The sequence below is a fragment of the Dama dama genome, chromosome 1 (genome assembly GCF_033118175.1).
Source record: "Dama dama isolate Ldn47 chromosome 1, ASM3311817v1, whole genome shotgun sequence".
Taxonomy (NCBI): domain Eukaryota; kingdom Metazoa; phylum Chordata; class Mammalia; order Artiodactyla; family Cervidae; genus Dama; species Dama dama.
The window spans coordinates 85,167,511-85,191,273 of record NC_083681.1 but is presented as its reverse complement, the minus strand read 5'-3'; the positions used below and the strand labels follow the sequence as shown (position 1 = coordinate 85,191,273).

At 48.2% G+C, this 23,763-nt stretch overlaps 1 protein-coding gene across 1 annotated transcript; it reads left to right on the top strand.

The window, feature by feature from the left end:
* Positions 1 to 3,812: 3,812 nt before the first annotated feature.
* Positions 3,813 to 18,282, top strand: LOC133056884 (histone-lysine N-methyltransferase PRDM9-like). Its single transcript, XM_061142738.1, has 11 exons — positions 3,813 to 3,888; positions 4,296 to 4,412; positions 4,714 to 4,821; positions 8,951 to 9,000; positions 10,745 to 10,901; positions 11,734 to 11,835; positions 12,049 to 12,320; positions 13,613 to 13,680; positions 14,737 to 14,930; positions 16,610 to 17,448; positions 17,611 to 18,282. The coding sequence occupies exons 1-11, from the start codon at positions 3,813 to 3,815 to the stop codon at positions 18,280 to 18,282; spliced, it is 2,655 nt and encodes an 884-aa protein (XP_060998721.1).
* Positions 18,283 to 23,763: the final 5,481 nt, after the last annotated feature.

Here is a 23,763-nt window from a genome sequence, read left to right as displayed (position 1 = left end):
CAGTGGCCACAGGACTGGAAAAGGTCAGTTTTCATTCCAATCCCAAAGAAAGGCAATGCCAAAGAATGCTCCAACTACTGCACAATTGCACTCATCTCATACACTAGCAAAATAATGCTCAAAATTCTCCAAGCCAGGCTTGAACAATACGTGAACTGTGAACTTCCAGATCTTCAAGCTGGCTTTAGAAAAGGCAGAGAAACCAGAGATCAAATTGCCAACATCCACTGAATCATCGAAAAAGCAAGAGAGTTCCAGAAAAAATATCTATTTCTGCTTTATTGACTATGCCAAAGCCTTTGACTATGTGGGTCACAATAAACTGTGGAAAATTCCCAAACGATGGGAATACCATACCACCTGACCTGCCTCTTGAGAAATCTGTATGCAGGTCAAGAAGCAACAGTCAGAACCAGACATGGAACAACAGACTGGTTCCAAATCGGGAAAGGAGCATATCAAGGCTATATATTGTCACCCTGCTTATTTAAATTCTATGCAGAGTACATCATGAGAAATACCGGGCTGGATGAAGCACAATCTAGATTCAAGACTGCTGGGAGAAATATCAGCAATGCAGATGGCACAACCCTTATGGAAGAAAGTGAAGAAGAACTAAAGAGCCTCCTGATGAAAGTGAAATATGAGACTGAAAATGTTGGCTTAAAGCTCAACATTCAGAAAACTAAGATCATGGCATCTGGTCCCATCACTTCATGGCAAATAGATGGGGAAACAGTGGCTAACGTTATTTCGGGGGGGCTACAAAATCACTGCAGATGGTGACTGCAGCCATAAAATTAAAAGACACTTACTCCTTGGAAGAAAAGTTATTACCAACCTAGACAGTATATTAAAAAGCATAGATGTTACTTTGCTGACAAAGGTCTGTCTAGTCAAGGCCATGGTTTTTCCAGTGGTCATATATGGATGGGAGAGTTGGACTGTCAAGAAAGCTGAGTGCTGAAGAATGGATGCTTTTGAACTGTGGTGTTGGAGAAGACTCGAGAGTCCCTTGGACTGCAAGGGGATTGAACCAGTCCACTCTAAACGAGATCAGACCTGAGTGTTCATTGAAAAGACTGATGTTGAAGCTGAAACTCCAAAGCTTTGGCCACCTCATGTGAAGAGCTGACTCATTTCAAAGGACCCTGATGCTGAGAAAGATTGAGGGCAGGAGGAGAAGGGGACAACAGAGGATGAGATGGTTGGATGGCATCACCAACTCAATGGACACGAGTTTGGGTACACTCTGGGAGTTACTGATAGACAGGGAGGCCTGGCGTGCTACAGTCTATAGGGCTGCAGAGTCAGACACGACTGAGTGACTGAATTGAACCGATAACGGGAAAGAATATGAAGAAGAATAGATACCTATATCTATATCAAGAATAGATATCTATATGTATACCAGACAAGCTGGAATGTAAGGGATGCTGATGGTGACTGGTTCTGACTCTCAAGACTTCAATCCACTGAAGCTTAGAGTCTTCCACAGCCCAAGAGCCTTAATGAACATGCCTTTGAAGTTAAAGTATTAGTCACTCACTCATGTCTGACTCTTTGCAACCCCATGGACCACCAGCCTCCTCTGTCCATGGGATTCTCCAGGCAAGAATACTGGAGTGGACTGCCCCGCCCTCCTCTTGGGATCTTCCTCATTTAGGGGTTGAACCCGGGTCTTCTGCTATGCAGAGATTGTTTACCATCTGAGTCAACATAGAAGCTGGAACATACCTGTACTCATAGATTAAAGCTTACCCAACTTTGTGGTTTACAAAGACCCTGCTCTGGAAAGCTCCATGGTGTTCTCCATGGTTCTGCAAGTAATACACTTTTCCTTCCCATGAGCTTTGGCTGTGTTGCACCTTCTGGGTCTACACCCACCAAGAGGTAAACTCACTTTTCTGGTAACATTTCTCCATCCAGACTCCCAACCACCACTTGACACTAATTTTACAGTCAGTCGCTTTGCTTCCAATACATGGAAATCACATTATTTTTCTGTGAGCAAAGCTACCTAAGGGCCAGAAACAGTGTCCCTATTTTATCTTGTGAAGCCAGTAGGTGTCAGGCAAACTCAGCTCAGTGAATCCACAGTCCTCCAGATCTATGCCTCGGCTTACAGAAAACACTTTCAGGGCTTTGAGATTTTACTTATACCTCATTTCTGAAGGCTTTTCATACCTACATTACATATACAGATGGCTCATCAGTGCCACTTCCACTTTCAGGTTAAAAATTCTCCAAGTTTTTTCTAACATCCTTATTCCACGCGTTGTGTTTAAATCTTTGATCATTCGGCGTTTATCTTGTGTCTCATCAGAATGTAGCTAATTACACCGTTTCCCTTGAATAATGCAGTAATCAACACATAAGGGTTCTTGCCAAAACTGGATTTGACAAGGTAGGGCACAGTGGGGCCTAGGATACACTCCGGGAGCATGGTTACAGTCTGGTGGAGCCGATATACCAGTTGAGGGCACTGGAAAGAAACATTCAGCCTGAGGACAACCTGCCCACTTGAGGATCCAGGCCTAAGCTGCCGTGCCTGAAAACTAAGAAACCAGCCACAATGCGCATGCGCGCAGGAGGCTTGACAGACACGCCCACAGAGCAGCCAATCCCCGAGCGGTGGGGCGGGGCCTCCATCGAGCTCCCCACCCTCCGGCCGCCTATTGGCCAGACTGCCTCAGTCACAAGGCCGATTGGTCGCTTGTGCCTGACAGGGTACAGGCAGGCTGCTGGCCCTTCACTTCACCTGAGTGCCGAAGGACTGGACGTCGCTGAACCTCTAGCTCTCCTGGGGACAGGGTGGGCAGCGCGGAAGGACAGCGGGGAGGCTGACGGGAACGCGCCCTGCGCAGCCCTCATAAACCCTTAGCCTGATAGCTTCAAATTCCAGGGTGGGAGGCCCGAAATCCTGTCAACTTTAAGTAACCTGAGTCTCGATCGGAAGGGGACTTGCCTCTCGTCAGCTTCAGGGATTACAAGTCCCTTCAGCACAGAAACACCAAACCCCTTAGTGCTGCGACTCTCAAATACCTAGATTAACCCCAGTTCCCCTCAGCCTGAGGCACCCTAAAAATAGCACCCGCAGAGAGACCAAATTTCCTCAACCTCGGAGACCCTGAATCCCTCCGCCTGCGAGCTCTTAAAACTCTTCCTCCTCAAGACCCTAAGTGTCCTGCCTGTCGGAGACCTAAAGTCCCTTAATAAGAAACCCCCGATTTCCTCAGCCTCACAGATCCCAAGTTTTCTCACCCTGCGCATTCTACATCAGCCAAAAGATCCCCAGTCCCGTCTGTCTGAGGACCCCAGTTACTTCAGCCCGTGGGACCCAGATCTCCTCAAGCCGAGCGACTTGTCCCTTAGACGAAGAAGCTAAGTTATGCCCAGATTTTTCTGAGTCCCCAGGAGGAGATTCTCAAAACATTCTTGGAGAAACATTCCCTCTGCTGCACTGGAACAGAGCCCTGATTTCAGCCTGACCCCAGTCCAGCAGTTACGGGTTTCCGGGTCTCCTCAAGAATCCCTCCGTCACTCACAGACACTTCCCTCCCAGTGCCTTCCCTCAGAGGGGCTGAATTGTAGGGGAACCAAAGAAACCAAATCTAGTTCACATTAGGCTGATCTGTCATATCTAGTCAGGATCCATCCATCCCACCAATACCCTCACCCTGACTTTCCCCTCACCTTCCTGCCCTGGACACTCCACCCAAGGAAGACAGACCAGGCTCTGGACACTGGTCTGGGCTATCTCAGCACCTTCTTCTTCCACAGGCACCTTGGCCTTGAGCACTCCAATGGCCATGAGGCCGAACAGGTCTCCAGAGGAGAGCACTGAGGGAGATGCCGGGAGAACAGAGCGGAAGCCCAAGGTGAGAGGTGGAGGCAGCAAACCTGGGCTCTAAGCCAGCTCTATAGGAAGGACATGGCGCTGGTCCCTGAAGCACCACAGACTGCTTGCCTGGCCAGCTGAGTGAACTTCCCTGTGACCGTACACAGGATGGGAATGCCTGGTCCTGTCTGAGATGGTGGGGGTGGAGTGGGACAAAACAGGACACTAGCTTCGTCAACTGCTCTGTGTCCAGGGAGAGTTAGGAAAATGCTCAGCGTTTGTTCAGGTAAGCAGGACACAGTCGGGAAGGAAAGTCTTCATCCCTGTCTCACACAGACCATCCAGTAGCTTCAGGCTACTCCCTGCACAAAAGGTGGAGGAGAAGGCCCAGCTCTAAGGTCTGACTTCGATTAGTAAATCACTGATGAAATCTATTATTTTCCTTAGGCCAAAGATGCTTTCAAAGATATCTCCGTATACTTCTCCAAGGAACAATGGGAAGAGATGGGAGAATGGGAAAAAATCCGATATAGGAATATGAAAAGAAACTACGAAGCGCTGATTGCTATAGGTAACAGGAAGTGCTGGGTGCCTGTGAGCCTGGGAAACATGAAACAGGTCTTCACCCTCAGTGTTCACTTGGACAGCCCTTAGGTAGCTTCATCTGCTCACAGTTCCCTTTTGTGTGGAGACTAAGGAAATGTTTACAGTTTTGTACCAAAGGGAGGTTGACCCTGCAGTGCAGAGCTCACCTCTTGCCTTATTCTAGATTCCCCCAGCCCAGCCTACAGATTTCCCTGACTTTGTGACACTTCCCATTGCTTCTATGCATTGTTTTTCCTTATTAGAACAAATGTTTTGCTTCTTTCCAGGTTTCAGAGCCACTCGACCGGATTTCATGCATCACCGCAGGCAGGTCATCAAGCCCCAGGTAGATGACCCTGAGGATTCTGATGAAGAATGGACACCAAGGCAGCAAGGTGAGAGGCCAGGAGGATTTGGAGGTGTCTTCCTGAAACCAGCCTGGGCTTAGGTCTCAACTACATCTCAGCCAGTAGTAGGGAAAACATAATTTTCAGCATTCCGAAGTGGTTGTGGCTGAATATTGACATTAGCCTGAATGAAGATGAATGTATAGGTTTTCCAGTGTAATTCTCAAAAGTTTTATGGTTAAAATTTATCATTCTTTTTACAAAGAATTATTTTTGCTAAACATTCTTAGTGAAAGGCAGTTAAAGAAACCTTAGAAATAAATTCACCAAACTGATTAATACTAATCTCATTGGTTATTGGATTAAATCTCTTCGAAGAAGAAATGATTAACATATTATGTCAAGATACATTATTTATGTATGTATATAAAACAAAACCTGTGATCTTCTTACCCTAAGGTAAAACTAATTCTATATTTTGATTCTGGGAAAGGGTTGGAGAGAACTATTTATTCTCCATGATCTTTCCCACATTTCACTGACCAGAGATGGCATCAGGTAAATAAAATGAAGTGCACTTATTATAAAATAGAAGTGAGCAGCTCACTTCCTCTTCTGCTGCTCAAAGAGTTTAGAAGAGTTAATCTGCCTAGACTGGAGGAAACAATTTAGATAATTCTATGATTCTCCATCTATGGATTTCTGTTCTCCCAGATTTTTCAAAATTATTTATTTAGTTTTGGCTGCACTGGGTCTTTGCTGCTGTCCATGGGCTTTCTCTGGTTGCGGTGAGTGTCTTGTCGTTGCAGAGCACGTGCAGGCTCTGTAGTTTGTGACACACAGGCTTAGCTGCCTCGCACAAAGTGGAATCTTCCTGGACCAGCCATCAAACCTGTGTCCTCTGCATTGGCAGGCAGATTCTCATCCACTGTGCACCAGGGAAGTCCCTCTGTTCCCTGAGGTTATTAAAACTAGTGAAAGGGACATGAAAAGCAAACATTTGGTTGTCTGCAAAGGTTTTGACATAAGGAGAGATTCTTCATAGGGAATACATACGCCTCGGTTCACCATACGCCTGCCCGTCTTTATTTACCTTTTTAACAATTTCTGAGTGTATGACACACTGTTGCTAACTATGCACGTTAGTGTTAGTGGCCATAGTGCTAATCGCTCAGTCATGTCTGACTCTGCCTACCCATAGACTGTAGCCCACCAGGCTCCTCTGTCCGTGGGATTCTCTAGGCAAGAATCCTGGAGTGGGTTGCCATCTCCTGCTCCAGGTGATCTTCACAACCCAGGGACTGGGCCTGCATCTGTTGCATCTCCTGCATTGCAGGTGGATTTTTTACCACTGAGCCACAGGGGATATATATACACATTGCTGTACAACAAATCTGTAGAAATGATACATTTTGCATAACTGAAGCCCTAACCCACTGAGTAACAATTCTCCAATCCTTCCTCCTCACAGCCCTTGGCAACCACGATTTTATTTTCTGTTTCCATGGATTTGATTAATTTAGATACCTCATAGAAGTGGAATCGGGCAATATTTCTCATTTTTGATTGGTTCATTTCACTTAGTAAAATATCATCAAGGCCCATCCATGATGTAGCATGTGACAGAATTATTTTTTAAAGCTTCAAAACATTCTGTTGTGTGCATGTGGATATAAGAGCTATAATATATATCTTACATATAGTCTTTATCTTTTATCCACCAATGAACATTTAGGTTGCTTACACATCTTGCCTATTGGAAATAATGAGGCAATGACCATTCATGTGCCCACTATTTATTCAATAACTTGCTTTCAACTTTTTATGGAAATACACTTTTGATGGGATTCCTAGATCATACAGCAGTTCTAATTTTCTGTGGAAACTCCATACTGTTTTCTAGAAAGCTTGCAACATTTTACATTGCCAACAATAGTGTATAAGTGTTCCAATTTCTCCATATCCTTACCAAGCTTGCTATTGTCTTCTTATACATATTGCCCATCGCAGGTTTCAATTTGTGTTTCCCTATTGATTAGTAATATTGAGCATCTTTTCATATGTTTGTTGGCCATTTGTGTATTTTCTCTGGAGAAATGTCTATTCAATTCCTTCTCTCACTGTTAGTCAGCTCAGACTGCCATAACAAAGCAGACTGCATTCCTTAAACCAGAGAAATTTGTTTTCTTCCAATGCTGGACCATGGAAATTTGATATCAAGGTGCCATCATGGTCAATCAGGTTCTCTTCGGGGCTTATAGGTAGCCTTCATACTGGTGTATGCTTAGTAACCCCTTATCAGATGCATAGTTTACAAATATTTTCTACCATCCTGTAGGTGACCTTTTCAACTCTGTTCAGTATCCTTTGCTGCACAGAGGTTTTAAGATTAATCTCATTTGTCTATTTGTACTTTGTTACTAATATTGTGCACTTGGTACCATATCTAAGAAATCATTGCTGATTCAGTGTCCTGAAGCTTCACCCTTGTTTTCTTCTAAGAGTCTTATCAAGTCTTGCATTTAGGTCTTTCATCCATTCTGAGTTGATTTTTCTTCAAGACATAAGATATTCATTATTTTGTATATGGTTATTTTGTTTCCCCAGCACCATTCATTACAGGGATTAAACTTTCCACATTATCTTGACACCCTAGATGAAGATCATTAGACCATGTATCCAAGAGTTTATTTCTGGCTCTCTATTCTGTTCCATTGATTGACATATCTGTCTTTATGCCAGCCAGCTTCCTCAGTGGCTCAGCAGGTGAAGAATCTGCCTTCAGTGCAGGAGACACAGGAGATGTGGGTTCACTCCATGGGTTTAGAAGATCCCCTGCAGAAGGAAATGGCAACCCTGTCCAGTATTCTTGCCTGAGAAATCCCCTGGACAGAGGAGCCTGGTGGGTTACAGTCCAAAAGGTCACAAAAAGTCAAGAAGACTGAGCGACTAAGCACACATTTATTGCCAAATCTACACTCTTTTGCTTCCTGTACCTTTGTAGTATGTTCTGAAATCAGAGGCCTCCAGCTTTGCTGTTCTTTCTAAGATTGCTTTGCCTATTTGGTGTGCTCTGAGATTCCGTGTTAACTGTTGGATGGATTTTCTATATCTGAAAAAAATTCCATTGGGATTTTAATAGGAATTGCATTGAATCTTTAAATTGCTTTGGGTAGTATGAACAGCTTAATAATATTAAGCCTCCAAATCCATAAACTTGAGACACATATCTGTTTATTTATGTCAGATTCCTTTCAGCAATACTTTGTAGTTTTCAACATATAAGTCTGTCATCTCCTTAAGTTTATTGCTAATTCATTCTTTTCAATGCTCTTATAAATAAGATTATTTGTCCAGTGGCTAAGACTCCACACCCCCAGTGCAGAAAACTTGGGTTCAGTCCCTAGTCAGGGAACTAGATCCCACATGCCACAACAAAGACCTGGCACAAACAAATAAATAAAAATAAATATTTTTTTTTAATTTAGCTGTTGAATATAGCTTTTAAAAAATAAATAGGATTGCTTTCTTATTTTCCCTTGTGGAATGGTCATTCTTCATGCACGGAAAGATATTTGCATGTTGATTTTGTACCGTGAAACTTTCTGTGGAGGATTTTTTTGTGTGTGGATTTAAGATTTTTGTGCACATAAAACCATGGCCCTGTGAACAGACATAATTTTACTTCTTTCTTTCCAAATGGAAGCATTTTGTTTCCATTTCTAACCTAAAGCCCTAGCTAGGAGTTCTAATATTATGGTGAACAGAAATGTTGATAAGGGGCACCCTTGTCTTTTTTTCTTGATCTTTTTCACTGATGACTATGATGTTAGAGGTAGACTTTCAATATATGACCTTTATTATATTGCAGTCACTTTCTCCTATTTCTACATTGTTGAGTACTTTTGTCATGAAAGACGAGTAAATTTATTATATACTTTATGAACATCAGATGAGGCACAGATGAAGTTTCATTTTTTTTTTTTTAATTTTAAGAAAATTATGTAATGCTCCCAGTGGAACCATGGGAGTTGATGACACAGAAATCATTTTCCATTCCTCCTTTGGTAATCACTGTCTTTGTCACTCTCTGGCTTAGAATTATGTGTCTTTAATTAGAATACCCAGAGTTTGGAAACATTTACCAACCAAAACACTGATTCTCATCATTCTTTAGGTAAACCTTCATCAATGGCCTTCAGAGTGGAGCACAGTAAACACAAGAAGGTGAGTATTTCCCAAATCCTGTTGCCAAAATGTCCTCCTCATGGATCCAGGCACAGGTGAGAATAGGAGAAAACACAGAGATCCTGGAGACGGCTGCCTTCCTGCCCTGGATCTTTAGCACACTGTCTGACATCATCACCATCTTTACAGTTAGTAAGAAAAACAACAGTAGTAGGCAGTTCTGTTGCTACATTATTTACATAACATTTCAGACTTTGAGCATGTTATGTGAATAAACTTACCTAAACCTTAAATCAATCCTACAGTACCTATAAGTAGGTATATAGCTATCACCATTATAGATTTAAAAAATGAGTTAAAAAACACTTGATTATAATCCTGAGATCACAGTATCACTGGCAGTGCAATCTAATCCAATGCACGTTCTCTAAACCCCTTACAAACTGATTAAAGCTTCCATAGTTCTATGAAGTTTATTCATACATCTTTATATCATTCATCTGAGAGATGTTTTCAACCTCAGTTCTTTTGTGCTGTGCTAGAGAGGGATATGCTAAGACATCTGACTAAGGGAAGCTTAAGGACATGCTGGGCAGTTTGTAGAGTGGACAGTCCAAGATGAAGAAGGAGACAGGATCCCTACCTCAGAGCCTCCCACTCCAATAAGAGGAAGCAACTCGCAACCCTGAGAAGCCTCAGGTTTATGACTGAAAAGCAACAAATAAGAAAATAACAGAAGGACGTCACATAGATTACCCACTTTTGAGTAGAAACTCATCATCTGGGCATCATGTCAAATGCTCCTTCTTGCAGGAGGAGTAACAGCTCCTCCTCTGAGCTCTAACAGGCGACTCTCCTGTTTGGAATCATGTGTTCAGCCTGCCCCTGTGTTGTGAGGTTTGGGAGCCTAGCCCACACCCATTCATTCTCAGAAGTCCAGGCCCAGCTCAAAGCCCCTGAGGGACCCTGAATGTTTTGTGAATGAGTGACTCCACATTTAAGCATTCATCTAGGAGTAGAAAGGCCAAAGAATGCTGAAGATAGTATCTGTGAGCTAGACTTCAAATATAGATGCAGTTTAGGGAATAAATTGATGCCAGGGATGTACGCTCACGTTCTTACTGTATTAAATAGCTCACACAACAATTTGTTGAAGGTTATTAAATTTCATGTCCACTATAATATTAAGAATTAGCCTGTATACCAATGAATGGATCAGGAAAATGAGCAGAACCAGCTAGTCATACAGCCTTGTTCAAGGAGAACTGATGAGACCAGCTACTTTAATTCCAAACATTGTCTCTAGGACATGGCAACCTGCAACTTTCATCTCATTTTCTTTATTGTCTAAATGTGTTTCTGCTGATCGTCTTTTCTCCTCTTAATCTCACTGCTTTGTCACCTTATTTTCCAGATGTGTTTTGTCCCCTCTGTAATTTTCCATACTTCGTCATCCATCAAAGGGCCACTAATTAATAGAACCCCGCCGGATCTCTCTTTGAGCCCTTACCCTCTTCTTTCCCTGACCTCCAGCTATTCTTCCTCCCTTGCTCTCACTTTTATGCAGAAAGTTGAAGGGGAAGAACCTTAAGATATGAATTCTAGCTTTGATTCACTATCCACCTAGGTCCTTTTGTTACACTCCAGTGTTCAGACCCACCCCCCTCCAAATCAGGTATTTCTAAGAATTGTCAAAGTATTAACTAAAATCATGCATGTGAAAACACTTCATAAAGTCCTAAACAACTAAAGAACTGCATGTTGTCTCTTACTCACATGGAAGAGAATGTCCAGGGCACCATTAAGTAAGGAATCTAGTTTGAAGGAATTGCCGGGAGCAGCAAAATCGCTGAAGACAACTGGCTCCAAGCAGGCTCAGAAACCAGTGCCCCATCACAGAAAAGCAAGGACCCCTGGACAGCACCCCAGACAAAAAGTCGGTAAGAGAAATTTGGGGGAGTTCCTCTAATTAGTTCCTCTAATCCCTGTAGAAAAACTAATAAGTATGGCCTAGGTGTGTGGCACGGACTTTGGGTAGGCATGGGTTTAAGCTGGACTGATCTGAGACATGAAGTTAGCACTGGGGCCGTGGGAAAATCTTATACATTTTCTGAGGTCCTGATTGCTATCTTTAAAGTGAAGATACGGATACATAACTCATTCGATGCTTGAAAGTCTTACATTAAGTGCAAAAATCTGACATCTACAAATAATTCAATAAATCCAGCTGTGATGATGGGAACCGTGCTTTGTTAGTGTTTATGCCCAGATCTCTGCTCATGTGCCCTTACATGTCATGTGCCCTTAACATATGTTTTCTGAGTAGATGTGTCGGTGAACTATTTCCTAAGTAGGAAGGTTTGGAAGTTAAACCTACTAACGGGAAGTGCAGGACACTATCACTGAACTGGGCACCTGTGGTCAGTGGAGCCTCAGTCTCCTGAACCTGTAGTTAAAGGGAGAAGAAAGAAAGTATAGAGAAGGGACTCCCTGGGGGTTAAGTGGTTAAGACTCCACGCTTCCACTGCAGGAGGTGTGGGTTCCATTCCTGGTCAGGGAACTAAGATCCCACAAGCCATGCAGCGTGGCCAAGATATAAATAATGTAACATTAAAACATAATATTACAAAAGTAAAAGTTTGAAAAATACATGTAAGAAAGTTTTCACAAAGTGTATAAATGGACAGGTAGGAGATCTCACACTTTGTGATAAAACAGGGACTAACTCCCCAGACCCCATCAGCCTTGCTTAGCTTCTGTTCTCCATCTTAGAACTCAGAAGAAAGGGGACTGGAGTGAGAAGGTACAGTCTATGGGAAAGAAAGGGCCACGTGTACCAAGAGGTCAGCGAGCCCCAGGATGACGACTACCTCTGTGAGTGAACCCGCTGGCCCACTCATGGAGAAGGGGCTACGAGGCCTTGGTCCACTAACCTCACCCCACCATTTGGTCCCCTGGCCATCCCCTTCCTCTATGACTTGGGGTGCAGGATCGAGGCCAAATGCCATGAATGTCCCAGTTCTTTCTGAAGGTCGTTACAACCAGCAACATCACGATACCTCCTCTCGTCCCTGTTCTCACCTCCAGATTGTGAGGAGTGTCAGAACTTCTTCATCGACAGCTGTGCTGCCCATGGGCCCCCAACCTTTGTAAAGGACTGTGCAGTGGAAAAGGGGCATGCCAACCGCTCAGCCCTCACTCTGCCCCCTGGGTTAAGCATCAGACTGTCAGGCATCCCTGACGCTGGGCTTGGAGTGTGGAACGAGGCGTCCGATCTGCCGCTGGGCCTACACTTTGGCCCCTATGAGGGCAAGATCACAGACGATGAAGAGGCCGCCAACAGTGGATACGCCTGGCTGGTGAGATGCACCTGTTTCCCTATCCTCTGGCTTCTAATCACTTGTATGTGGTGGGGGCTACTTCATGTCTACATGCGAGGATGCAGATGGCGATAACACGGTCGGCAATGACACAGTCAGCCCTGTGTACTGTGTGCCCTGGGCGTGAACACAGGACTTCCATCTAAGGGTCAGAGGAGAGGTGGGACCATAGTCTATAGAAACTCAGGACTTCTATCTAAAGGTCAGAGGAGAGGTGGGACCGCAGTGTACAGACACTCAGGACCTCTATCTAAAGGTCAGAGGAGCGGTGGGACAACAGTGTACAGACACTCAGGACCTGCATCTAAAGGTCAGAGGAGAGGTGGGAACACCTTGGTACAGACTCACAGGACCTCTATCTAAAGATCAGAGGAGAGGTGGGACCACAGTGTAGAGACACTCAGGACCTCTATCTAAAGGTCAGAGGAGAGGTGGGAACACCTTGGTACAGACTCACAGGACCTCTATCTAAAGATAAGTGGAGAGGTGAGACCAGAGTGTACAGACACTCACGACCTCTATCTAAAGGTCAGAGGAGAGGTGGGAACACAGTGTACAGACACTCAGGACCTCTATGTAAAGGTCGGAGGAGAGGTGGGACCACAGTGTACAGATACTCAGGACCTCTATCTAAAGATCAGAGGAGAGTTCGGACCACAGTGTACAGACACTCAGGACCTCTATCTAAAGGTCAGAGGAGAGGTGGGACCACAGTGTATAGACACTCAGGACCTCTATCTAAAGGTCAGAGGAGAGGTGGGACCACAGTGTACAGAGATAGAGGACCTCTATCTAAAGATCAGGGGAGTGGTGGGACCACAGTGTAGAGACACTCAGGACCTCTATCTAAAGATCAGAGGAGATATGGGACCACAGTGTAGAAACACACAAGACCTCTATCTAAAGATCAGAGGAGAGGTGGGACCACAGTGTACAGACACTCAGGACCTCTATCTAAAGGTCAGAGGAGAGGTGGGACCACAGTGTACTGACACTCAGGACCTCTATCTAAAGGTCAGAGGAGAGGTGGGATCACAGTGTACAGACACACAGAAGTGACTCCTCCCTTGTGGAGCCCTTGCCTTCAACGAACCGAGAGACTCAGACTTGGAATGATGAGTAAGGGGTTTACCGTGTGGTCCGACTGGCAGGTGAATCCATGCAGGCTGAAAAGCACAAATGACTACAGAGGGAAATAGCTCTTCTATTGCTTCCTACCAAGAAAAAATAAAAGAAAGAGGAATGCTTGTAACTCTTTATCTGACACTCAGATCACCAAAGGGAGGAACTCCTACGAGTATGTGGATGGAAAGGACACGTCTTGGGCCAACTGGATGAGGTGAGTGCAGTGAGTCTGCAGTGCGTAGACATTGAGACTCCCTCCATCCCACGCCCCTTTCCTTCTCAACCCGGCTCCCTCAACAGCTTTCACATCTTCCTTCCTCTTTTCCCTCCATATCATGCTCTTTCATTTCAAAAGACACTAGAAAGAAGGAAATGAAAATATGGCATGTGCCGTCAAGATACAAGTCTATGTGCTGAACAAAACTGGTGGACTTAAAAGCAACTTCAGGAGTCTAGATTCACCAGGGACACTTTAACTCACTTAATGGACACTTACCACGCACTTTATGTTTCAGTTTAGACAATGAACTTCGTTACTGAGGCAGATCACACAACCCATGTCCTTTTGGAGAACATACTGCAGACAGACATTAGCCAATTGATTTTAGGAACAGTAACCTTAGTTTTTCTCTTTGAGTAACTGCACAGTGCCAGGATAAACTAACACAGAAGACCTTGACTCTATATGGGCAACAACATCCTCAGGCTTGGTTCCAGTGAGAAGTGGGCCCTGAGGACTCAGAAGGAATGGGGGGCAGGATGGCCCTGAGTGGGGCCATTCTCTGAGGGCCTCTCCTTTCATCAGGGCAGGCAGACAGTGAACAAAGTATTACTGTTCAGTGTCTCAAGCTATATCCAAGTTTCCGTGGGAGGGGGTGGGCAAGCGAATAGGACCCTGGATACACGTGGGGAGATGGGAGAAACCCTCGGGAGAGAAGGCAGGCTGGGGTGAGTGTGAGGGCTGCGTGCTAGCCAAGGAGCACCAAGTCCTGTGGATGGAAGAGAACTTAATTCAGAGTTTAGAGGAGCTGGAGGTCACCAGCCTCACGGACAGTCCAGGTGGAGATGAGTCTGGAACTGCGCTCCGGAAAATGGCTAATTAGGTAAGGAGAGAAAAGCATGGGTATTCACATGGCCTGGTCGAAGGTGTGAACAGAAGGTTCACATGAGGGGCGGCCTCAGAGGCGGAAGGCAAGGAGCTGGGCATGGTCTGAGAGTGGAGGGCACTCATCACCTGAGGTTTCTTTCCCCTTCCCGGCCTCGCCCCCAGGTATGTGAACTGTGCCCGGGACGACGAGGAGCAGAACCTGGTGGCCTTCCAGTATCACGGGCAGATCTTCTACCGAACCTGCCAGGTGGTCAGGCCGGGCTGTGAGCTGCTGGTCTGGTACGGGGACGAGTATGGTCAGGACCTTGGCATCAAGCGGGACAGCAGGGGGAAGAGTGAGCTCGCGACCGGGAGAGGTGAGTGTCAGCCCTCTTCCAGCACCCGACCCCATCCTGGGAGCCTCCGTGGTCCGATTTCGAAGCAGAGTACCATCTAGTCCAAAGTCAGTAGAGTTGCAATTAAAATGCCTCAGAATTTGATTCTTCTCATATGATTGTTAGGAAAAATTTTTATATTAAAAATGCTAGTTCTAATTTTTAATATTTCATGCAAAAAAATATGTGTAACATCACCTTCTGCTGAAAGGCTTAGAAGCAAAAAGCAACATTTCTAGCACCTACCAGCTCTTTGCCCTTATCTTTTTCTTCCTCATTTCCTCCCATTTCTAAGCGACACATGTACAGTGATGTGCATTCAGTTACTGTTCCAGTTTGTTGTCATGTGAGTTCACATTCTGTGCCAGACGGGGCTCCACGCACCGAAACAGACAGAACCACTGCCCTGGGGCAGCAGGGGCTTCACACCAGACAGGGGCTGGTGCTCTGAGGAAAACCAGCGCAGGGAACGTGCCTCGGGTCAGCATGAGCAGAGGGTGGGGTGTGGTGCGGGATGGTGCAGCAGGGTCTCTGCAGAGATAACACCTGCGGGGAAGGATTTCAGGCAGGGGAGCAGCCAGTGCCTCAGACTCAGGGCCGGGAAGAGAGGCCATGCCAGGGGTCGTGGGAGGAAGCACAGAGGGAGAGAAGGAGGCTGGACGGGACACGGAATCCTCAGGGCCTGTGTCCACGTGCAGGCCCCAGGGGTCCTCCTGGGTGACACAGAACAACCGCGCGGCTTTCTGCTGCAAGCATCATGTTCTCTGTGCTAAGACGATGCTTTGGTTCATTTTTGGGAAGAGACAGCAGCGGGGAGTCCCCTCAGAGGTCAGTTCATTGCCAGACATGAGGGGAGAGTGGGCTAGCTTAATATGCTTGGGAGTGAGGGGGTGAAGAGTCTGGCTGGAGATGTGTTTTTAAATAGGGCTTCCTAGTGCACGTTAAATGGACTAAGACTGAATGAAATAAATAAGGTATGAGTACTGGTGAGGCTTGAGAAAGGATATGCCTTTATTTTATGATCTATGGGAAACGGAGAGAGGAGCAACTTGTGAACCAGTTTGGGCAGGAGGGGCCAGAGACCTACAGTCAGTGGGACCTGGGCCGATCGGTCTCATCCAGTCTCAAACCCACTTCCTGCAGAGATCGGCACAAAGGCTGCTCTTTGAACAAGGAGCCACAAAGTCAGATTTACCCACACCTGCTGTAACCACCCCCTGTGCTGCCTCCCATATGCAGAGAGCTCCAGGCCAGGCGCCCCTAACTTAATAGACCGTTTCCCCTCACAGGGAGCCACTCAGGAGATTTCACCTAAGTCATCAAGTCTTATCCCTCAGTAGGGTAAATACCTGTGGCCACTGTGACATGACATTTCAGACACTTACATGCAGGGAAAGTCCCTACAGATTCACCTCTATCAGGAGAGATGCTGCCTCTGATGCTGCTGGAAGGTCCCTATCTGGGTGATATGTAGAAAAGGCGCCTGACACCAACTTCCTGGATTTCTGTAGATGTAGAGAATAAGAGTGGAGTGGAAACGTGGACTATAAAGAGACAGCCGATGGGAGACAAGTCGTGCACTGTCAACACTTAGATGATTAGTGAGGCAGGCCTGACCACGGCAAACCAGCTACCTGACCAAAAGCTTCCTCTTTCAGCAGAACAGAAGCCCAAGATCCACCCATGTGCCTCCTGCTCTCTGGCGTTCTCCAGTCAGAAATTCCTCAGCCAACACATCCAACGCAGTCACCCCTCTCAGACCCTCCTGAGACCATCTGAAAGAGACCTCCTCCAACCAGAGGATCCCTGCCCAGGCAATCAAAATCAGCGATATTCAGATCCACGCAGCCCGAGCGACAAACCTGAGGGTCAGGAGGCCAAGGAGAGGCCCCAACCTTTGCTGAAAAGCGTAAGGCTGAAGAGGATTTCAAGGGCCTCTTCCTACTCACCCGGAGGACAAATGGGGGGTTCTGGGGTGCATGAGAGAATGAAAGACGAGCCCAGCACAAGCCACAAACTGAATCCAGAGGACACAGGCACATTGCTCATGGGGACAGGGGTCTCGGGGATTATGAGGGTCACGTACGGAGAGTGTGGGCAAGGCTCCAAGGACAGGTCAAGTCTCAGCACACACGAGAGGACACACACAGGGGAGAAGCCCTATGTTTGCGGGGAATGTGGGCGAAGCTTCAGTCAGAAGTCAGTCCTCATCAGACACCAGAGGACACACACAGGGGAGAAGCCCTATGTTTGTGGGGAGTGTGGGCGAAGCTTCAGTGAAAAGTCCGTCCTCATCACCCACCAGAGGACACACACAGGGGAGAAGCCCTATGTTTGTGGGGAGTGTGGGCGAAGCTTCAGTCAGAAGTCCCATCTCATCTCACACAAGAGGACACACACAGGGGAGAAGCCCTATGTTTGCGGGGAGTGTGGGCGAAACTTCAGTCAGAAGTCCGTCCTCATCAGACACCAGAGGACACACACAGGGGAGAAGCCCTATGTTTGTGGGGAGTGTGGGCAAAGCTTCAGTAAGAACTTCAACCTCATCAGACACCACAGGACACACACAGGGGAGAAGCCCCATGTTTGCAGGGAGTGTGGGAGAAGCTTCAATGATAAGTCAAATCTTATCTCACACCAGAGGACACACACAGGGGAGAAGTCCTATGTTTGCGGGGAGTGTGGGCGAAGCTTCAGTCGGAAGTCACTCCTCATCAGACACCAGAGGACACACAAAGGGGAAAAGCCCTATCTTTGCAGGGATTGTGGACGAAGCTTCAGTCAGAAGTCCGTCCTCATCACCCACCAGAGGACACACACAGGGGAGAAACCCTATGTTTGCGGGGAGTGTGGGCGAAGCTTCAGTCAGAAATCCCATCTCATCTCACACCAGAGGACACACACAGGGGAGAAGCCCTATGTTTGTGGGGAGTGTGGGCAAAGCTTCAGTAAGAACTTCAACCTCATCACACACCAGAGGACACACACAGGGGAGAAGCCCCATGTTTGCCGGGAGTGTGGGAGAAGCTTCAATGATAAGTCAAATCTTATCTCACACCAGAGGACACACACAGGGGAGAAGTCCTATGTTTGCAGGGAGTGTGGGCGAAGCTTCAGTCGGAAGTCACTCCTCATCAGACACCAGAGGACACACACAGGGGAGAAGCCCTATGTTTGCAGGGATTGTGGACGAAGCTTCAGTCAGAAGTCCGTCCTCATCACCCACCAGAGGACACACACAGGGGAGAAACCCCATGTTTGCGGGGAGTGTGGGCGAAGCTTCAGTCAGAAGTCCCATCTCATCTCACACCAGAGGACACACACAGGGGAGTAGCCCTATGTTTGTAGGGAGTGTGAGTGAGTCATGACCAACAAACCACACCTTAGCCACGGGAGGATTACTGCAGCCACCCCATGCCTCAGCTCTAAGGGGGCCTCAGAGGAGGCCTGTGACCCGTTAATGTCCCCAGGAGTATGAGCAGAGTCTTCCCAGGTGGTCCAGTTGCCTAGACTCCAATGCAGAGAGCCACGTTCAATACCTGATTGGGGAACTAGCTCCCACAGGCTGCAACTAAGACACAGCAGAGCCGAATAAATAAATATATGATAAATAATTTAAAGAAAGAGTGTGATAAGCAAGAATTACTTGTTAAATAGACCTTCCACTTTCATGACAGGAGAGGAGGTAGATAAACAGCAGAGGGTTTCTTAAGTGTTCTGGAGATGTTCATGCCAATTGCCTTCGTGGTTTTTTAGTACTCCTCTTCTAATAAAGTTTGTCTCCAAACAAATCTGAATCCAGACTATGTACTCATTCCCCCCTTATCACTGACAATAGTGGAGTCCAGTCGTAGCTGATCCCCTAGGAAGGCATCATTCTGGAGCCAATTCAGTTAGGTCACTGGACAGTCAGTTCCTGGGTCCAGGGAGAGGAATGCAGAGTGGAGTCAGAGTCACCAGGGAAGGGAATTCCCTGGCCTCCTGGGAAGTGGGGCCTCTCCTCCTTATAGACCCCGACTCACCTTTGGCCTCTCTTGGTGGCCCTCTGGTTCCCTCTGACTTCTGTGGCCGCAAAGGTGAAGGCCACGTGCACGTGTGTGTGCGTGCGCGCGCCTGTCTCAGCATGGGCCTTCTGGTCTCTGCCGCCCCCTCAGGGTCATCACAGCATCTGGACTCCAGATGCGACCACAGGGGTCCAGTTCTCAGCCCTGCCCCCAGCAGCTCTGTGAGCTGGGGCAAGATGCTCAACCTCTCTGTGTCTCTATTCTCATCTGTGATATGAGGTGGGAGCACCAGCATTTTGGTCTGATGCGGAAGCACAGGTGGAATCTGGCAGAGGCTGGCTGAGAACGCAAGCCCCACCTTTGCTGTCCTTTGTGTTTTTTCTTTAATCTTTTTTATTTTTTAATAAAAGGATAATTGCTTTACACAATTTGTTTTCTGCATGTCCTCCAGCCCCCACACCTTCCAGGTCTTCAGAGCTAGACGAGGAAGGTGCCGTTTAGGCACTGGGCTGCCCTGATGAGAGGGTGTGAGGTCAGGGGTGCTAAGGGAGGCCGACCTCCCTTCCCACCCCTGCCGTTCCTGCTGGGCTGGGCAGCCCCAGGGCCCCTCCACAGACAGGCAGTGCCCACAGTCGTCACCCCTGCCGAGAGCAGAGCCTGGAGCGGCGTTTGCAGGGAATCCCTCTCCGCCCCCATCCCACCCCCACACGGAGGGTCCTTGAAGCCCACACCGCGGCTTCTCTCTGCATGGGCATCGTACCTGTGCCCGTGCGCTCTGGGCAACGCTGTCGCGACCTTGGTATTCTTAACCATGGAATAGTTCATCCTTACACTTCCCTGTCATGAGTGAAGTCTGATGGGCCCCGGGGTGCGCTGTGAGCAGGGCAGATGCACACACAGCACGGGTCCTGGGGTGGCCAGGCTGCACGAGGGGACAAGGTGGGCACAAAGCCCCCCCACCCTGGGTGAGTGAGGGTGGGGACAGCACCAGGAAGCCACGCTTGCTCAGACCCAGAACTGAGCTCCGACACAGAGTGGGGGCAATGGGGTTCTTAAGGTCGACCACACACCCCCCTCTGTGAATGACCTCTGCCCTGGCCTGATCCTTCCAGAAGGGGTTCAGGAGGCTGAAGTCCGCCCGGCCACCAGAAGACACCAAGGGGAGAGTGGGCCATGGGGCGGGAGGCGGAGGATGCGAACTCCAGGACTCGGGGCAACGGCCCTCAGTTCCCTCCGTGTGCCAGGCTTGTGAAGCGTCTCTACAAGAACTACGTCACTAATAACCACCCACTATTATTTTCCTGTTTCTGTCATGCTAGTTTAAAGGAATGTGTTTGTCTGTGGCTTGGCTTCCCTACAGGAAGGGAAGCCACGTAAACTCCCCATATTCTGTGGCTTCAGGCCCGGGCCACAGGAGGGAGAGTTAGGGGTGGTGCAGGCAGAGGGGCTTCAACTGAAAAACGGTGGTGACCCAGAAACCTACAGGGGCTTCTCACCTGCACCTCCCAGCAGAGCTGGGCCTCGAATCCCCTGGAACCCTGAGCAGGTCAAAGCTTCTCCCTCCCCTCACCTCTGCTCCCCTCCCCTCAAAAAGCTGACTCCTGGGGCCAGCCCACAACACCCCCAAATCCCCCATCACCCAAGCCCCACACAGGCCCTCCGTCACAGAAGTGGGATGACCTGGATGGTGGCACAGATGGTGTGTGACCCCAGAGCTGGGAGTCTCAGCTGACCTTGAGCAAGGAGGCTGGTGCTTTACACAGCCTCCCAGCCCAGGGAGCTGCCAGCAGCCACAAGCCATGATCTGAAGCAGAGCTGGGAGATGGGGAGTTGGGATGTGAACTCTCTGAGGTCCCATCCTGTCCCCAGGACAGCGGCCAGGCCCCAACTGACACCGTGACTGCCCTGCACGGGCACAGAGGATGCCAGCAGTCACGGGATGGACAGCCAGCTGCCTCTGCCGCACTCTCCATCCTGACCACGGCAGCCCCGTGGCTGTACCCACCCCACCTGCGCGCGGCTTTGCTTGGCTGCCAGGGATCAGGGACCCTGGGTGAGTCGGTGAGGGCAGAGCTCGCTTGTTGGACCGGTAAAGTGTTTCCACAGAGAATCTGCCTGGATCTTGGCCTTGGTTGGTACAGATGTAACAGGCAGTACGTTCAGGGCTCAGGGGAGTTAGTTCTGAAGCTCTCTGGGTTTAGGGATACAGCACCTCCTCACCTCCACCCCTTCCACGGTCGTGGAGCCTTCTCTTCCAGAGGAAGGTGTTTGGCAACATCAGCCACAAAGACACTAAAGAGAAGAAAGGCCACGGCAGGTGGGACAGGGTGTTCCTGGGGGAGCAGAGGGGCCTTGGACACTCCATGCTGGACCCCTGCACCACCGGCTTCTCCTCCTTCTCGCTGGGCATGCAGCTTTCACCTACTGGGTGCCCACAAGTGAGGGGCTCCGAAGGCACCAAGCTGGGGTTGGCGATGGGGGAGCTGGATGCCAGGGAACCCGAGACCCTGCAGCAGGTCAGTGCACTGTGGACGAGGGCGGGCCTCACTGACCGGTTAGGCCCTGTGCGTTCAGGACACCCTCTCTGGACCCAGGTGGAGGTGCTGCTGCCCCCAGGGCCCACCTGGGTCTCAGGAGGTGGAAGAGAGACCGGGTTGTCCTTCCCACTTCCTGCCAAGAGAATGACAAAGGCCAGTTCCCAAACGTCAGAACAGGGTGGGCAGAGTGAGTCTTGGTTCTCACAGGGTCCCTGTGATAGGGGTTCACTGCTCCCTGGATCCCTCTTGGTTGGTTCCCCTTCTGCATTGACTTCACACCAAATCTCGCAAGGACGAGTCAGTCCAGGTGCCCACAGCATCACTCACCCAGGTGCCGACAACCCTCATTTATTATGGGCAGGGAGACAGCATGGCTGGTGTGACGCTCCCCTGAACCAGAGAAGAGACCCCCCAGGGTGTGTCGCTGCAACCTCCTGAGACCCAGGTTGGCATTGGGGGCAAAGCACCTCCAGCTGGGGTCTGGAGAGGGTGTCCTGAATGGACAGGGCCTAAATGTCCAGTGTGCCTTCAGGGGGTATGGGCAAGAGGGGCACGAACTCATTTCTAAATATTTCAGACAACCGCTGAGTTCCTTTTGGTTTTTGGTTTCAGATCTTTTTCTATGGCCCATTTTCAGAGTCTTTATTAAAATTGTAACAATATTGCTTCCATTTTATGTTTTGATTTTTTGACTACAATGCATGTGGGGTTGTTACCAAGTCCAAGCTCGCTCTGCATGCCTCACAACAGGCCGATTAATCATAGGCGAGGTGCTGAGGCAAGGAAGATGACTTTACTTGGAAAGCTGGCATATTGAGAAGATAGCAGACTAATATCTCCAAGAAACCATCTTGTCAGGGTCTGGATGCCAGTGTCTTTCATAGAACACAGAGCTGGGAGGTGAGGAAATAAAGTAAAAAGGCCATTAATCTGATAAATATCTCCTGGAATGGCCAGCCTTGGAGGGATATGTGTTACGTTCTCCCTCCGGTAGCCATCCACAGGTGGACAGGTCCTGGACAGAGGCAGAGGGGCAGGGTGTCCTGAGGCAGGCCATTATGTATGGACAGCATCCCTGTAGCAAACAGACCAACAGGAAGCAAAGGTTAAAGGAAAACATTCAACATGGAGTCAGATTTTGTTCTTCCCCGTAACAATTCCCCACTCTCAGCGTCCATTCCACAATCTTACCGGAAAAGGGGTGATGAGTGTTCTAATTGCTCCACTAGTTGCATCTTTTGGGGAGTGCCCACCACTAGTACCAGTGTGCTGAATGTTGAGATTTGTCTTTGTTGTCCTTTGGAAAGTCTCTACTTCATACGTATAGACATAATAATATTATAATACAGGTGTTGAGAGTTGTTTTATACAGTACAAATCTTTTAGGACTTCAAAACCAGGGGGCCACATCTAAAGTTAAGGAACTTAGCACTTTTCTATGTGTAGGAAGATGCACCAGCCATCTCACTGAAATCATCCCCTTTGATACACACCTTACCACCTGGGACCAGTAACCTGTCTTCTCCTTCCTGAGTTTCCTCGGGGATCACAGTTGGGAGTGGCTGCAGTCTGGTGGCTGCTGGAAAGCAGGTATTCTTTTCTTTCCTGAGGTTCCTCAGAGCTCACCATGAGGAGTGGCTTCAGTTTGATAGCTTCTAGAGAGTAAGAGGGGGAACCTGGGTCCCCATTGAGATCATCTCAGCAGAGAGAGCAAGCAGGTCCTGTGACTCCAGACAACCTTCCAACGTTCAGGGCTCAGCGTTCAGCCTGCAGGATCCACAGCCGTCAGCTGAGCCAACATGCTCTGCACTTAGCTGCTATTTAGCCCTGAAACCTACACTGCAGGAGGCCCTCTAAATGTGCCGTCCTGTCCAGCAAACTCTCGGTCATACCCTCCAAGCCTGACCCAGGCCCAGCTCTGCTGAGAGGGTCTCACTGGGGACCCAGGTTCCCCCTCCTGCTCTCCCACATTCCGTACCTGATTGGGGAGAAGGCAGGTGCTGGGGGCACAGTGCCTCCAAGCAGGTAGGGCGGACGTTCTCCCATCACCCCTTGTGGTCCATCCCTGGGAACACAGTCTAATGTCACTTTTAGCAGCAGAGGACATGTGTCCCCAGATCTGGCCCACTCTCTAGGGGGTGTGAGCTGTGAGCACTAACACAGGAAACCCCAAGTGACCTGCTTAGGCTGGAAGACTAGTTCCTGGCATGTGAGCTGAAGTCTGAAAGTAGCTTCTCATTGGGATTAGCCTTCTCCAGACGTAGCTTGGGGCAG

Bases quoted from the DNA above. Each gene is read 5' to 3' on its own strand.
- LOC133056884 (XM_061142738.1), top strand. From the start codon at position 3,813: ATGAGGCCGAACAGGTCTCCAGAGGAGAGCACTGAGGGAGATGCCGGG. The intron at 4,413-4,713 runs GTAACAGGAAGT...GCTTCTTTCCAG, and splicing joins CGAAGCGCTGATTGCTATAG to GTTTCAGAGCCACTCGACCG. The intron at 4,822-8,950 runs GTGAGAGGCCAG...ATCATTCTTTAG, and splicing joins ATGGACACCAAGGCAGCAAG to GTAAACCTTCATCAATGGCC.